This window comes from Trichoderma harzianum (genome assembly GCF_003025095.1).
Source record: "Trichoderma harzianum CBS 226.95 unplaced genomic scaffold M431scaffold_46, whole genome shotgun sequence".
Lineage (NCBI taxonomy): Eukaryota > Fungi > Ascomycota > Sordariomycetes > Hypocreales > Hypocreaceae > Trichoderma > Trichoderma harzianum.
In genome coordinates, this window is record NW_020209294.1 from 17,455 (window position 1) to 30,522 (window position 13,068).

At 41.3% G+C, this 13,068-nt stretch overlaps 3 protein-coding genes across 3 annotated transcripts; 2 read left to right on the forward strand and 1 right to left on the reverse strand.

Annotated features, from left to right (window-relative positions):
• Window positions 1–1,477: 1,477 nt before the first annotated feature.
• Window positions 1,478–3,563, reverse strand: M431DRAFT_21965 (hypothetical protein). Its single transcript, XM_024913556.1, has 5 exons — window positions 3,137–3,563; window positions 2,971–3,055; window positions 2,832–2,900; window positions 2,126–2,746; window positions 1,478–2,026 (listed from the first exon to the last, which is right to left on the reverse strand). Exons 1-5 carry the CDS (start codon window positions 3,470–3,472, stop codon window positions 1,614–1,616), a joined length of 1,524 nt encoding a protein of 507 aa, XP_024767155.1. The 5' UTR covers window positions 3,473–3,563; the 3' UTR covers window positions 1,478–1,613.
• Window positions 3,564–5,818: 2,255 nt separating this feature from the next.
• On the forward strand, window positions 5,819–7,468 carry M431DRAFT_514360 (hypothetical protein; the record flags this gene model as incomplete). The annotated part of the gene is made up of 1 exon (XM_024920217.1): window positions 5,819–7,468. Exon 1 carries the CDS (start codon window positions 6,073–6,075, stop codon window positions 7,465–7,467), a length of 1,395 nt encoding a protein of 464 aa, XP_024767156.1. The 5' UTR covers window positions 5,819–6,072.
• Window positions 7,469–8,065: 597 nt separating this feature from the next.
• Window positions 8,066–12,524, forward strand: M431DRAFT_11712 (hypothetical protein; the record flags this gene model as incomplete). Its single annotated transcript, XM_024911988.1, has 3 exons — window positions 8,066–8,434; window positions 8,525–10,158; window positions 10,220–12,524. The coding sequence occupies 3 exons, from the start codon at window positions 8,066–8,068 to the stop codon at window positions 12,522–12,524; spliced, it is 4,308 nt and encodes a 1,435-aa protein (XP_024767157.1).
• Window positions 12,525–13,068: the final 544 nt, after the last annotated feature.

Sequence of the window (13,068 nt, forward strand, 5' to 3'; positions counted from 1 at the left end):
ATTTTATAATTTTTATAATAAACTTTAAATTAAATTAAGTATAAGTAATATTTTTTAATATTTTTTTTAAATATAAAAAGTAATTAATATTTAATAAAGATCTTAATATTAATTATTTTAATTTTTTTTATTAAATTTATTAACTAAAGTTTTATTAAATTAATATATATTTTTAATAAATATTAAAAGCTTTTTATTTTTAAATAATAAAATATTAAATAAGTTTTTTATAATAATACTTTTATTTATATTAATTATAAAGGTTATATTTATTATTAAAAGGGTTAGTAAAGTTATAATAGCTAAGTTAAAGGAAAATTATACCCTAGCCTTTAGTTTAAAATCTAGAATTAATCCACAGCCTAACCTAATTAACTATAGCTAATTAAGTTAAACCTTAAAGATTTAGGCTATAAAGTATAACCACTAATTAAGGTTTAAGACTAAACTTAAAGTATATAAAACAGCCTAAATAATAAGGTTTAAATATAATGTAACTAACTTTAAGCCCCGTAACTTATAGTTTAATAACTTAACTAAACTAGATAGGTATCCTTCTATTAGGTTATAAAAGGCAGTAATAATTCTGCCTAAAAATAAATTACGTATATAATACAAAAGACTACCTAATAAAACAACGCACCCCTTTCAATAACTAAAAATAAGTTAACAGCCAATATACATTATAAACAGCTACAATAGCTAAAGGTAATAAAAAACTAACCGTAACTATAGCTAAAATAATAGCTACTACTATAAAAACTTATAATAAAGATATTATTAGTACTATAAAGAAGGTCTACTAAAGCCTAAAGAATAAAAAAGGTAAAAAAGAGTAACCTAAATTAATTATAAAAGAGAAAACGTAAATTAGCTAGGCTACTGTTAGCTAATAGCTACTAGATAAAGGTTTAATAGTAACCTATTGTTCTAATCTTAGTTAGGTAGTTTATCCTCTGTACCTAGGAGAGAAGTTATTAATATATAATATTTTAATTTAATATTTTAATAATATAAAATAAATTTTTAAGTAATAAATTAAAGTTAATTAATTTATATTAATAAAAAAATAAAAATTAATTTTAAATAAATATAATTATAAAGTAAGTAAAATATAATAAAAATTTAGTTTATATTTAATTTTAATTCTTTATTAATAATTATTTATTTAAGTTATATAAAAAAATATAAAAAATTAAATTTCATATATTTAATTATTTCCTTAAATTACTATTAAATTATAATTCTTTTAAATTATAATAGCTTATAATATTAATTTATTAAAGGTATATTTTATACGTAATTCTCTTTTAATTAATTCTTTAGTTTATACTTTATCTAAGGTATATACATTCGCTAGATCAGGTTATAATACATAACTATTCCCCTCCTTACGCCTGATTGCTATTTGTGAAAATATACCCTAAGTCTACTATGCAGCATAGGGTCAAGAAAATACTTATAACTATGGGGGAGAATTCTTTTGTATCACAGCTCTATTATAGGTAGTACGCACTACTAATAAATAGTTAAGGACATTAAATTATAATCAAACCATAATCCAGACCTGTTATAACCGCATGCTACTACTACTTATAATATAAACGTTGACTTCATTGCCGTGACCTGAACAAGATTTCTGCATCTTGCGGAACTGAATTCTGAGACCCTGTCGCATCATTTGGTGGCCTTTCCTTGGTGGAGAGTTTGATATCATAGTTAGTCAGGAGATGTGCGACAAATACCTTAATGGTAGTGCTTGCGAAGAATCTTCCTGGACAGGCATTACGGCCGTATCCAAAATGCATAGCCTGGGGCGAGGTTCCTGTAAACTGATATTTGTGTATGTTCTCGGGCGTCTTGGCCCGGAGATCCGAGAAGCGGAATCCATCGAATTCTTGCGGATTCTCCCATACCTCCGGGTCAAGTGAAATTCTACTTGCCGGGACTATAAAGTGCGTTCCCGCAGGGAAGGTCAACCCGTTAGAGAGTGTAAAAGTCTTGCGGACGATGCGGCTGAATGTCACTACATTCCGAGTTACAAATCGTTAATCTCGGTACCTTTTTTTTTTTTTTTTTTTTTTTTTCAAAAATGGTAACAATGAAAGAGGGCAATGAAACATACTAAGGAAAGCAGGGTTAAGACGCTGAGACTCCTTCATGTAACTGTCAAGCTTGCTTGTGTGGTTGATATAAAAGCTCTGCTTCAAGTCTAATCCAGTCGCTTCTAGGTTGATTGTGCTGATCTCATTTCGAAGCACCTCTAAGTCGTTAGGTCTGGCTGCTATGTCGAGGAGGATGTTTGTCAGTGTCGTTGCAGCTGTATGCGTGGACCCGACGTAAGCTACCAGGGCGAGTTCTGCTAAGTTTTCGAGTGTTTTAGGATGAGGTGATTTAGCATTGTTAACGACCAGCCATTGAAGGAGGTCAAGATGCTTCTCAGCGCCGGGCTCATTAAGGGATGCCAAACGGTCTCGTAAGATAGGCACCAACAGGCGTCTTGCCATGGCTTTTTGGTTTTGAACTCGGCGGGTTTCGGCAACTAGGAAACGGGCAGCGAACGGCCTGGCGAAGTGACTGTAGGCTTTGATTTTCCACCCAGCTGCAAAAACATCATCTACAAACTGAATGACGTTGTCGACCCATTCTTTATTGCGATTAAGGTCAGGTCCAACAAACACGCGACCCATGATGATGGCAATTAGCCTAGGTGCTAGTTTCTGAATATTTCCAGGTGTCCAGGTCGCTTCTCGAGTCAGTATAACCGTCTGCGAAATGCTCAAGCTAACATTTTAAGGGAGATATGAAAGGAAAACTCGAAGAGCACGAACCTTGGCAAGGGGGCAGCACATTTTGAAAGCAATATTCTATTTCCTCTTGGAGGACAGGAAGTAGATTTCCTTTAATCCGCAGTGTTTTGTTAGCAGTCTGCAAGGAAAGGTTTCATAGAAGAGATCTGTTCAACTATACCTAATTGTCGAACCACGTCGGTGAGAATGGTATGGGCTAGCAAAGTATCGCCAACTTGTAGCCAGTTGTAATCACCAATCATCCGCTGAATATTCACACAAGGCAGTTAGCATCACATTTCGGTCCGAGGTTGGATACTAAACAAATGCTGTTTGGTTTTTCGAACCCTCTGGGTAGCTCCGTGGAAATCAAGTGTTCCTTCGGGAAGCTGGCTTATTTCTTGGACGTAGTCCGCAGAAGCAATGACGAGGAATCCGGTAGGGCTGAACAGCTGGTAAAAACCGTGCTTGTACTTCTCATAACCCTCTCGCAGAAGCCCTCCTAGATTTTCGGTGTACGCCCTTTCAGCACCTGCGTAATCATTTCCAGTCAAGTTTAAGACGGGCAAATCGACGGTCCGCATCTTGACTCTTCTCACCCTTCGCCATTCATTAGCCAATTGAACAACTCCATAGGACACGGCGATACAGGCAAGAGATGCCAGGAGCTGAGACAACTCCATCTTGGCTGGACGCGACGAGATATTGAAGAAAACTTTTCGCTGGTATACACAGCATTTTGGGAAAGAGGAGAGTGTTAAACCACAAACGCAAATACTATGTATTCAGCAAGTGAAAGGCGCTCCCGCTTTTGTGCATGTGTCTTTCATAAATATTATCAAATCAGTCTGGCCATCTCATCTCTTGCATGGCTGACGATGGGACCCTCTTGGGCTTGGACACGTGTAGGGATATAAACTAACGCAAATGGGTTATACTGTATACTATCCGTAATTACCACGAGTGCTAGGCATTTGTTTTCTTTAGACGTGTTGATTACATAAAGTAGTCTAAATTTAACAAAGTTGTAAAAATTAACCCTGCTAGCACACCATTTGTCGGCATTTCACTTTCCGTTTACCACTTCCGGGATAGCATCAACAAACCAACTCACTCCCGTGCTACGTCATCCAGCCTAGTCAAAGAGGGAAAATGATAACAGATTCGGTCACATGGGTAATTACTGCATATGTGTCTATGCGAGGATCAGCCGCAATTACTTGATATGTGTATTGGTGGGGATTGGCGGCATCCTTATCTCGGCAGTATGGCGGTGATTTGCCCTAAAATCTGGGTCTATGTCTAGACGTACAGGGATTTGCCGCATGATTGTTGTACTCGTATCTCGGTGGTCTAACCGCATGGCTGCACCCACATTGGACTAGTATAAGGCGGTTTAAGGTAGTATAGAACAATACATCCATCGACACATTGCACTTTGAACCATCATAAATCTTGTTGTAATGGTATCTGTATATATGTTCCTTTAGGGTACATTTGACAGATGTAGCAGTGCGCAATTCCCTACAAATATCAACTTAGAGATACTTGACTTGTTCGAAAAGTGCCTGGGGTACGGTGTACATCAAGGTCTTCATCTTTGTTAATTTGGTCCATATACACGTAACTATTGCACGCTAAATGCGGTTGACCTGTCAGAATCAACTCCTTGGTTATGGGTAAATGCGGATCCGACGGCCTCGCCTAAGAGTACGAATTGGGACTCTCAATCCCCTGTAGATATCCCCTGAAGCGTAAGCATTCGCTATCATATCCATATGCGGTCAGCATGAGGCACGGGTCATTCGGTAAACAGCGTTAGCAGAGGGTTGTCTTACATAAAGCTTGTATTTTAATACGAATTTATAAGCTTAGTGAAAGAATAGTAATCGTGGTACAATAGTGTAGTACAAGGTATCAATTGGTTTATGTATACGAAACGGCGGAGATTTCATTATCAAATGATTGCTCCGTTTAATAGTTCTATTATTACTTAGTAATTATCTAGCGTCAAAATAATTACAAAACAATATTTTATTATAAAGAAAATACACGAAAAGTTATGCTTTAGAATTTCATGATTAGTATTCTCGTTCTTATACAAGAATCAGAATCTAAGTTAGGTAAATAATAGTAAATATACTCCGTACTTATATATGAAAACGTAACTTTAATAGCTTCCTTTTTAATCTAGTGCAGCTAATGATAATATTTTCTATTACTTGATTCAACCTAACTTGATCTGCTTACATAAATCCAAACTTATGAGTTGTCGGTTAGCTACTTTCAGCCTCGCAAGTTAAGCTATACGCTACTTGGGCAGCTTTGACCTCTGAATTATGAAATAATCAGTGAAAAATATGGTAACTGCGGCGTGTGATACTGTAACCGTAACAAAGTCGGTGTGAGATGTTGTGACGGTTAGGCTCTTGCTAGGTTGCTTTTAGGTTGTAACGCATGTTGAGCGAACACTAATGCTTCAGGCCTCGATTTGCAAGGAGCGGAGATAGTAGGCTGCTCCGAGCTTGTATCAATACCTATTGATTTAGAGAGGCCAATCTAACTATATAAGGGAAACCAATCTCAAAAATCGTCCTCATTAATCGGATCAGAGACTATTTCTTGGATCACTCATTCTATTCATATATTTAGTTGTGCTAGCTTTGCCTTCTCGAGGAGCAGTTCGTTCGTCATGGCACAATTCATCCTGGTCGAAGGGCACCCAGAGGTGGACACGGCGGTAGTCGCTGAGGAACTCTGGTGAGATCTATGACGCGATACTTCATCCTAAACCGGGTTTACTAATGTTAGGTTAAGTCAACTCTTACCAAATTCGAAGGTGTTTCCGAATAGTCTCATATTCGACCTCACGGCAGCGATTTCAGACCCAGCTCAAGGAAGTGGTCTTAAATTGCATAAGACAATGGTGAGTATACCAAAGGTACCTGAGAAATGAATCTAATAAGTGTATAGATCCAAAATCTTGTCAAGTCTGTTTTGAAAAACAACTCTACCTCGCATATTACTTGGATCCTTGTCAGCCAGCAACCTCGAAGCTCGCTGGCAGATGTATCTCTACAGGCTTACAGAGAAACCGTTACACAACAGGGCTTCCCGTTCCTTTCGATACTCCTTGAGCAAAATGTTCCCGAGCTATCGCATACCAACGGCCACAAAGATGATACTTGGAAGCTCGATGTGACCAATTTGACACCTACTGAAACTGCTCACAGATTGCATGAATATCTGGGTAAGTTCATATTTGGAATTGATTCAAGCGAGAATGATGCTAAATTGTGTCAATCCAGATGATTTGGAGCCTAGAGCGGTACTAAGAAGTAAGACCTTTGCGGATATCACTGGCTTTAAACATGAGTTCATTCGCGACTTGCATCAAGGGCAGTCAGGCCACGAGGTTAATCTTCTTTGCTGGCTAGTCGGCCGCACGCGTGACCATGGAACCATGCTGTTCTTGCCCGTGGGCGATAGCAGTGGAACCATTCAAGTTGTTGTAGACAAAGCGAAGGTGCCCTCATGGGCCGAACTGAAGACATTGAAAACGGAGTCGAGTCTCAAGGTCTCGGGAACCCTTTCATTATCTCGTGGGAAGGCTGAGATCCTCCTGGAGAAGGCTTCAATCATTTCTAAAGCCACCAAGCTGCTCCATCCAGAGATTCGTAAGTTGGACAAGGATATTCTAGCTAACGCCAATACCGACAAGGTCCTTGCCAACCGGCATCTCTATCTCCGGAATCCTCTGATTTTGGCACTGAACGCATACCGTTCACACTTCTTCACAGCCATCCATGAGTGGTTCAAGGACCATCAATTTGTGGATATCAGTGCACCCCTCATTACACCGTCGATTCTTTACGAGCCTAACTCCGCCATTCACCTCACCAATTTGAAGACAAATAAAACTTTGTTCCTCTCTCAGTGCGCGGGCTTCTATCTCGAGGCTGCTGCTCATGCCCATGAGCGTGTCTACAACCTTGGTCCGAGCTTTCGGAATGAGAGTCGCACGAATCGTCATCTGATGGAATATTGGCACATCAAGGCAGAGATTTGTTCCGGCAAGATGGATGATATTATGGATCTTGTTGAGATATTTTTGCGCGACATCTCAGAAACGCTATTACCGTTCACAGACAAACTCACGGCCATGATGGAGACCAAGCGACCTCGTATCCAGATCCCCTTCCCAAGAATATCCTATATAGATGCTGTGGCTCTCTTAAACGAAAAGGGCTTTCCCCTTTCGTTCGGCCAGAATATCTCCAAACAAGCTGAGAACATACTGTCAGAGCATTTTGGCGGACCGCTATGGATTTCCCACAAGCCGCGGGATCTGGAGCCGTTCCCGTATTGCATTTCTCCAGAAGATGAACGGTTGTCTATGACGGCGGACCTGATCTCCTCGGGAGGCTTTGGTGAGATCTGCGGCGTTGCAGAGAAATCTTATACTAGGGAAGAGCTTGAAACTCGGATGAAAGAGAAGGGAAAGATGGAACAGATGGACATCTATTCGTGGGTTTTGGAATCTCGCGATTTTGGTATGGTGCCACATACAGCCTTTGGAATGGGCTTTGAGAGAGTCTTGCGGTGGTTCTGTGGCATACCTCATGTAAAGGATGCGATCCCGTTCCCTAGAATATTCGGACGTGAGCCTATTCCTTGAGCATATTGTCCACCTAGGTTGAAAACACATGACTAGATTCGGTTTACTCGGCATAATTATAAATAGTACCTGTACTTATGCACTCTGCCCTTGACGCTCACTGTCCTTGCTCTCACTGCCCTTGCTCGTCTCACTTCCCTTGCTCGTCTCACTTCCCTTGCTCGTCTCACTTCCCTTGCTCGTCTCACTTCCCTTGCTCGTCTCACTTCCCTTGCTCGTCTCACTTCCCTTGCTCATCTCACTTTTACAAATAATCCTCTACCAGGGGGTCCTGTAGATACCTTCCCTAACATACGTCTGCTCTGGAGTAAGCGATCAACACCCTTACACCTAACTTGGCAAAATGAACGACGAATGCTCACCCCGAGATGGTTTCTGTCTTGTTTCTTTTACTTGCTTGAATAATTCTCTCCTCTATTCGAACTCACCCACGGTCTTTGGCTTGTCTCTTTCCCATTGCTAAACCTATTTCTAATGAGCAACATTAGGATTGGATCAATTCCGTTGTACCGAAATCGTCCTCGCGCCATTCTTATCCGGTACAACTATCTCTATTCCAGCACTTGAACAGCTGTTACTGGCCATAGTCTGTCTGATAATGGCAAGCTCCAGTGTCAATAGAGATCTAAAACCTGCTGGATCTCAAGATACTCTCACAGGCGAGATTCAAAGCGAGGAGTCGGAAGCTGAAAGAGACGTGCACAGAGATGCAAATAACGATAACCAAAGAGAAGAGATCGAACCAAAAGACAATGTACTGCAACTACCTGCCGCTACAACACATGACGCCGACACGACACTCGATACAACATTGACACATGAACGGGAGCCGACACCATGGTACAAGAGGGCAAATCCACTGCTGTGGAACATCCCGCCGATTCCGAAGGAGCGCACAGTATCTAGAGAGCATCAGGCCAGCTTCTTTAGCAAAGTCTCCTTTGCATGGATGACGCCCCTAATGACGGTGAGTCTAACATGGACTCTGCATTCTTGACATACGCGACAAGCAAATGGGCCCAGCAACTAGGTATCATGGACTAACAGACAAATGCAGACGGGATACAGACGTCAGCTGGACAAACAAGATATCTGGCTCATCAATCCAGATAGGGCCTCTGAACGACTGATTTGTCAAGTAAAGAACGCCTTCCATAGACGAGTCCGGAACAAACAACAGAATCCGCTCTTCTGGGCGCTGCATGAGACATTCATGTTCGAGTTCTGGCTCGGCGGCTTGTGTTCGCTGGTAGCATCCGTATTGCAGGTCTTTACTCCCTTCACGCTCCGGTACCTGATCCAATTTGCAACCGATGCCTACAATGCCCAATTGAGTCATACAACGCCTCCTGTGGTTGGTCAGGGTATCGGTCTAGTTGTCGGTGTCACTATAATGCAACTTTTGCAAAGCACCTGTACGAGCCACTATATCTATCGAGGAATGTTGATCGGCGGTCAGACTCGTTCTGTGCTTGTTGGCCTCATCTACGAAAAGTCCATGGTTATTTCCGGTCGTGCTAGAGCTGGCGGTTCCAAAGAAGCTCAAATGCACAAGGCAGGCGAGAAAGAGGATGAAAAAAATGGTGCTGGTTGGAGTAACGGCCGAATTACTAGCTTAATGAGCGTCGACACATCCCGCGTCGAACAGCCCTTAACTTCCTTTCATATGATCTGGACATCTCCCATTACTTGCCTCATCACCCTCGCCCTCTTAATCGTTAACTTATCATACAGCGCTTTGGCTGGCTTCGGGCTACTCGTCATTAGTGTTCCCCTGCTGACTAGGGCTATGCGAAATCTTCTCCACCGACGACATGCCATTAACATGATCACTGACAAGCGTGTCTCACTCACCCAGGAGATACTTCAATCCATTCGTTTTGTTAAATATTTTGGCTGGGAAAAGGCTTTTGTTGACCGCCTGGAAGAAATTCGTTCCAGGGAGATTTCTTCTATCCAAACCCTACTAGCGATCCGTGACAGTATTAACGCTGTTAGCATGTCCATGCCTATCTTTGCGTCCATGCTTTCATTTATTACTTTTTCACTAACCCATAGTAATCTGGCGCCAGCGGAAGTCTTCTCGTCTTTAGCCTTGTTTAATAGTCTCAGAATGCCCCTAAATCTATTGCCTCAGATCCTTGGTCAGACTATCGACGCATGGTCGTCGCTTCAGCGTATCCAACACTTTCTTCTTGAGGAAGAGCAGGAGGAGAACTTCATTTATATACCTGACGAAAAGCTTGCTATTGAGCTGGTTGGCGCCTCCTTCACTTGGGAGGGAACGCCCAACCAAGACCCCGACAACAGCGTCGAGAGCAATGGCGCTGCGAAGACCAAGAAAGATGTCGAGAAAGTCGATGAGAAAAAGGAGATTTCTCAGCATAGTTCTTCCGAGGAGAGCAGTGTCGATACCGTTTTAGAGGAACGCGAGCCGTTCAAGCTACAGGATCTTAGCTTCCAAGTCGGACGAGACGAACTGATTGCTGTTATTGGCACCGTCGGTTGCGGTAAAAGCTCGCTACTCTCTGCTCTAGCGGGTGATATGAGGAAAACGAATGGTGATTTGATATTTGGCGCATCTAAAGCGTTCTGTTCTCAGTATCCCTGGATTCAAAATACAACATTACAGAAAAACATTACTTTTGGCAAGGAGATGGATAAACAGTGGTATAAGGATACTATTAGAGCGTAAGCAACGGTCCCGTATAAGTGATATTCTGCACCTGAAACTAACCGAAGGTTTATATAGATGTGCCCTTCAGACGGACTTGGACATGCTGCCTAATGGCGATCAGACGGAAATTGGTGAACGGGGTATTACAATTTCCGGTGGACAAAAGCAGCGTCTTAATATTGCGCGAGCAATTTACTCTAATGCCGATATAATTCTTATGGATGACCCGCTGAGTGCTGTTGACGCCCACGTTGGCCGTCATATTTTTGATAATGCTATTCTGGGCTTGCTGAAGAATAAATGCAGAATTCTTGCTACCCACCAGCTCTGGGTTCTCAGCCGCTGTGATAGGATTGTCTGGTTGGACTCGGGCAAGATTCACGCAATCGACACATTTGAAAATCTTATGCGTGACCATAAAGGGTTTCGAACTCTGATGGAAACTACTGATGTTGAGAAAAAGCGGGAAGAGGGAAAAGAAGAGGCTAATGGAAAGCAGCCGTCTCCGACTGAATCTGTGAAGGCCCGAGAGGACAACGAGAACCTGAAAGGTGCTCTTATGCAACAGGAGGAAAGGCCCGAGTCGAGCGTGCCATGGGGTGTATATGGAGCGTATATTCGTGCTTCAGGTACTATTCTCAACGGACCGCTGATATTCTTTATTCTGGTTCTCGCTCAAGGCGCCAATATTGCAACTAGCTTATGGCTGTCTTACTGGACCTCGAATAAGTTTAACTTATCAACTGGCCAGTACATTGGCATTTACGCCGGCCTTGGTGCCTTCCAAGCCCTCCTTGTGTTCCTCTTCTCTGTCTCGCTCTCTATTATGGGCACCAGCTCTAGTAAGGTTATGCTCCGTGAAGCCGTTTTCCGCGTTCTGCGAGCACCTGTATCATTTTTTGATACTACGCCCTTAGGCCGTATTACAAACCGCTTCTCGCAAGACATCAATGTTATGGACAACAATCTCACAGACTCCTTACGGTTGTTTTTCCTTACTCTCGGTACGGTTACGGCTGTATTCGCCCTTATTGTTACTTACTTCCACTTCTTTGCTATTGTTCTGGGTCCTATGTATATCCTTTGCATTCTGGCCGCATTGTATTATCGTGCATCTGCCCGCCAGGTCAAACAGTTTGAATCTACTCTGCGATCTACTGTTTTTGCTAAATTTGGGGAGGGCCTCACCGGCGTTGCGTGCATCCGCGCGTACGGAGTTCAAAACCAATTCGTTCAGGAACTTCAAAGGGCAATGGACGACATGAATAGCGCGTATTATCTGACCTTTTCCAATCAGCGGTGGTTAGCTACCCGGCTTGATCTGATTGGCAACCTGCTTGTCTTTATTATCGGAATCCTTGTTGTTACATCTCGTTTTGGCATCAATCCTTCTATTAGCGGTCTAGTATTAAGCTATATCCTAACTATTGTCCAGATGCTTCAGTTTGCTATACGTCTACTAGCAGAAGTTGAGAATAGCATGAATGCTGTTGAACGCCTTCATTATTACGGTAATATGCTGGAAGAAGAGGCACCATTACAGACCGTCGATGTTCGAAAGTCTTGGCCTGAGAGAGGTGAAATTATTTTTGAAAATGTTCAAATGCGCTATCGACCCAACCTTCCTCTTGTTCTTCAAGGATTTTCAGCACATATAAAAGGTGGCGAGCGTATTGGAATTATTGGCCGAACTGGCGCAGGAAAGAGCTCTATTATGGGCACTTTATTCCGACTTGTTGAAATCTCAAAGGGTTCCATTATAATCGACGGTATTAATACTGCTACTATCGGTCTATATGATTTGCGATCCCGCCTTACGATTATTCCGCAAGATCCAACCCTGTTTTGCGGTACTGTCCGCACCAACCTCGACCCTTTCAATGAGCATAACAGCACCGAACTCTGGTCAGCCTTACGCCAAGCCGGCCTTGTCTCTACAGATGCTGATGGGGAAGGTTGCAAAACGGGCCAGATCCGCCTAGATAGCATTGTTGAGGAAGACGGCTTGAACTTCTCCCTCGGCCAACGGCAGCTTATGGCTCTAGCCCGTGCACTCATCCGGGGCTCGCAGATTATTGTTTGTGATGAGGCAACTTCCTCTGTGGACATGGAGACGGATGACATGATTCAAAAGGCGATGGCCGTAGGCTTCCGGGGCAAGACGGTGCTGTGCATTGCGCATCGACTGCGCACGATTGTGGGTTACGACCGCATTTGTGTTATGGATGCGGGAAGGATTGCTGAGCTGGACACACCATTGGAGTTGTGGAAGAAAGGCGGTATTTTCAAGAGTATGTGTGACCGGAGCGGTATCCGAATGAGAGACATACAGAGTGCTCGAGAAGAGCTAGAGAGATTATCCGGGCCGGGTGCAATTTAAAAAATCATTCTTATCTATGTTTGTTTATTTATTTATTTATTTTATTATTAACGTCCACTAAGTAAGCTAGTTATATAAGTCCTTATCTAAGTACTAGGATAGTAGGAGCTGCTGAGTTTAAATTAGGTATTTACTATGTTTTAATATAATAAAGGAAATAAAAAAGTATTAATTTATTTTATATATTTATTTTTATAAAAGGGGGGCTATATAAGCTTATTTTTTTTACTAATTTTTAAAAATCCTTATACCCTCTATTACTAAAGAGGTATTAAATATAAGTAATTTTAAAATATACTTTCCTGTTTAATATATTAAAAAGGAAAAGGGTTATTATATAATATTTTATAAAATATTTTTATATTTTTAGTTTTTATATTTATAAATAAGCTTAGTATTATATTTAAATTTTTTATAATATTTTATAAAGTTTTTATATTTAAATTTTTTAATTAATAGCTTATATAAAATTAAGTATAGAAAATATAGTTTTAAAGGTATGAAAGGGACTTTATAAAGGCCTTATTTATTAATTTTATATAAC

What these genes read in the sequence shown, in the direction of transcription:
- M431DRAFT_21965 (XM_024913556.1), bottom strand. Translation starts at nt 3,472, where the DNA reads ATGGAGTTGTCTCAGCTCCTGGCATCTCTTGCCTGTATCGCCGTGTCC. An exon ending in TCCACGGAGCTACCCAGAGG is followed by an intron (nt 3,056 to 3,136) that starts GTTCGAAAAACC and finishes GTGAATATTCAG; the next exon opens with CGGATGATTGGTGATTACAA. An exon ending in TCTTAACCCTGCTTTCCTTA is followed by an intron (nt 2,027 to 2,125) that starts GTATGTTTCATT and finishes CTCGGAATGTAG; the next exon opens with TGACATTCAGCCGCATCGTC.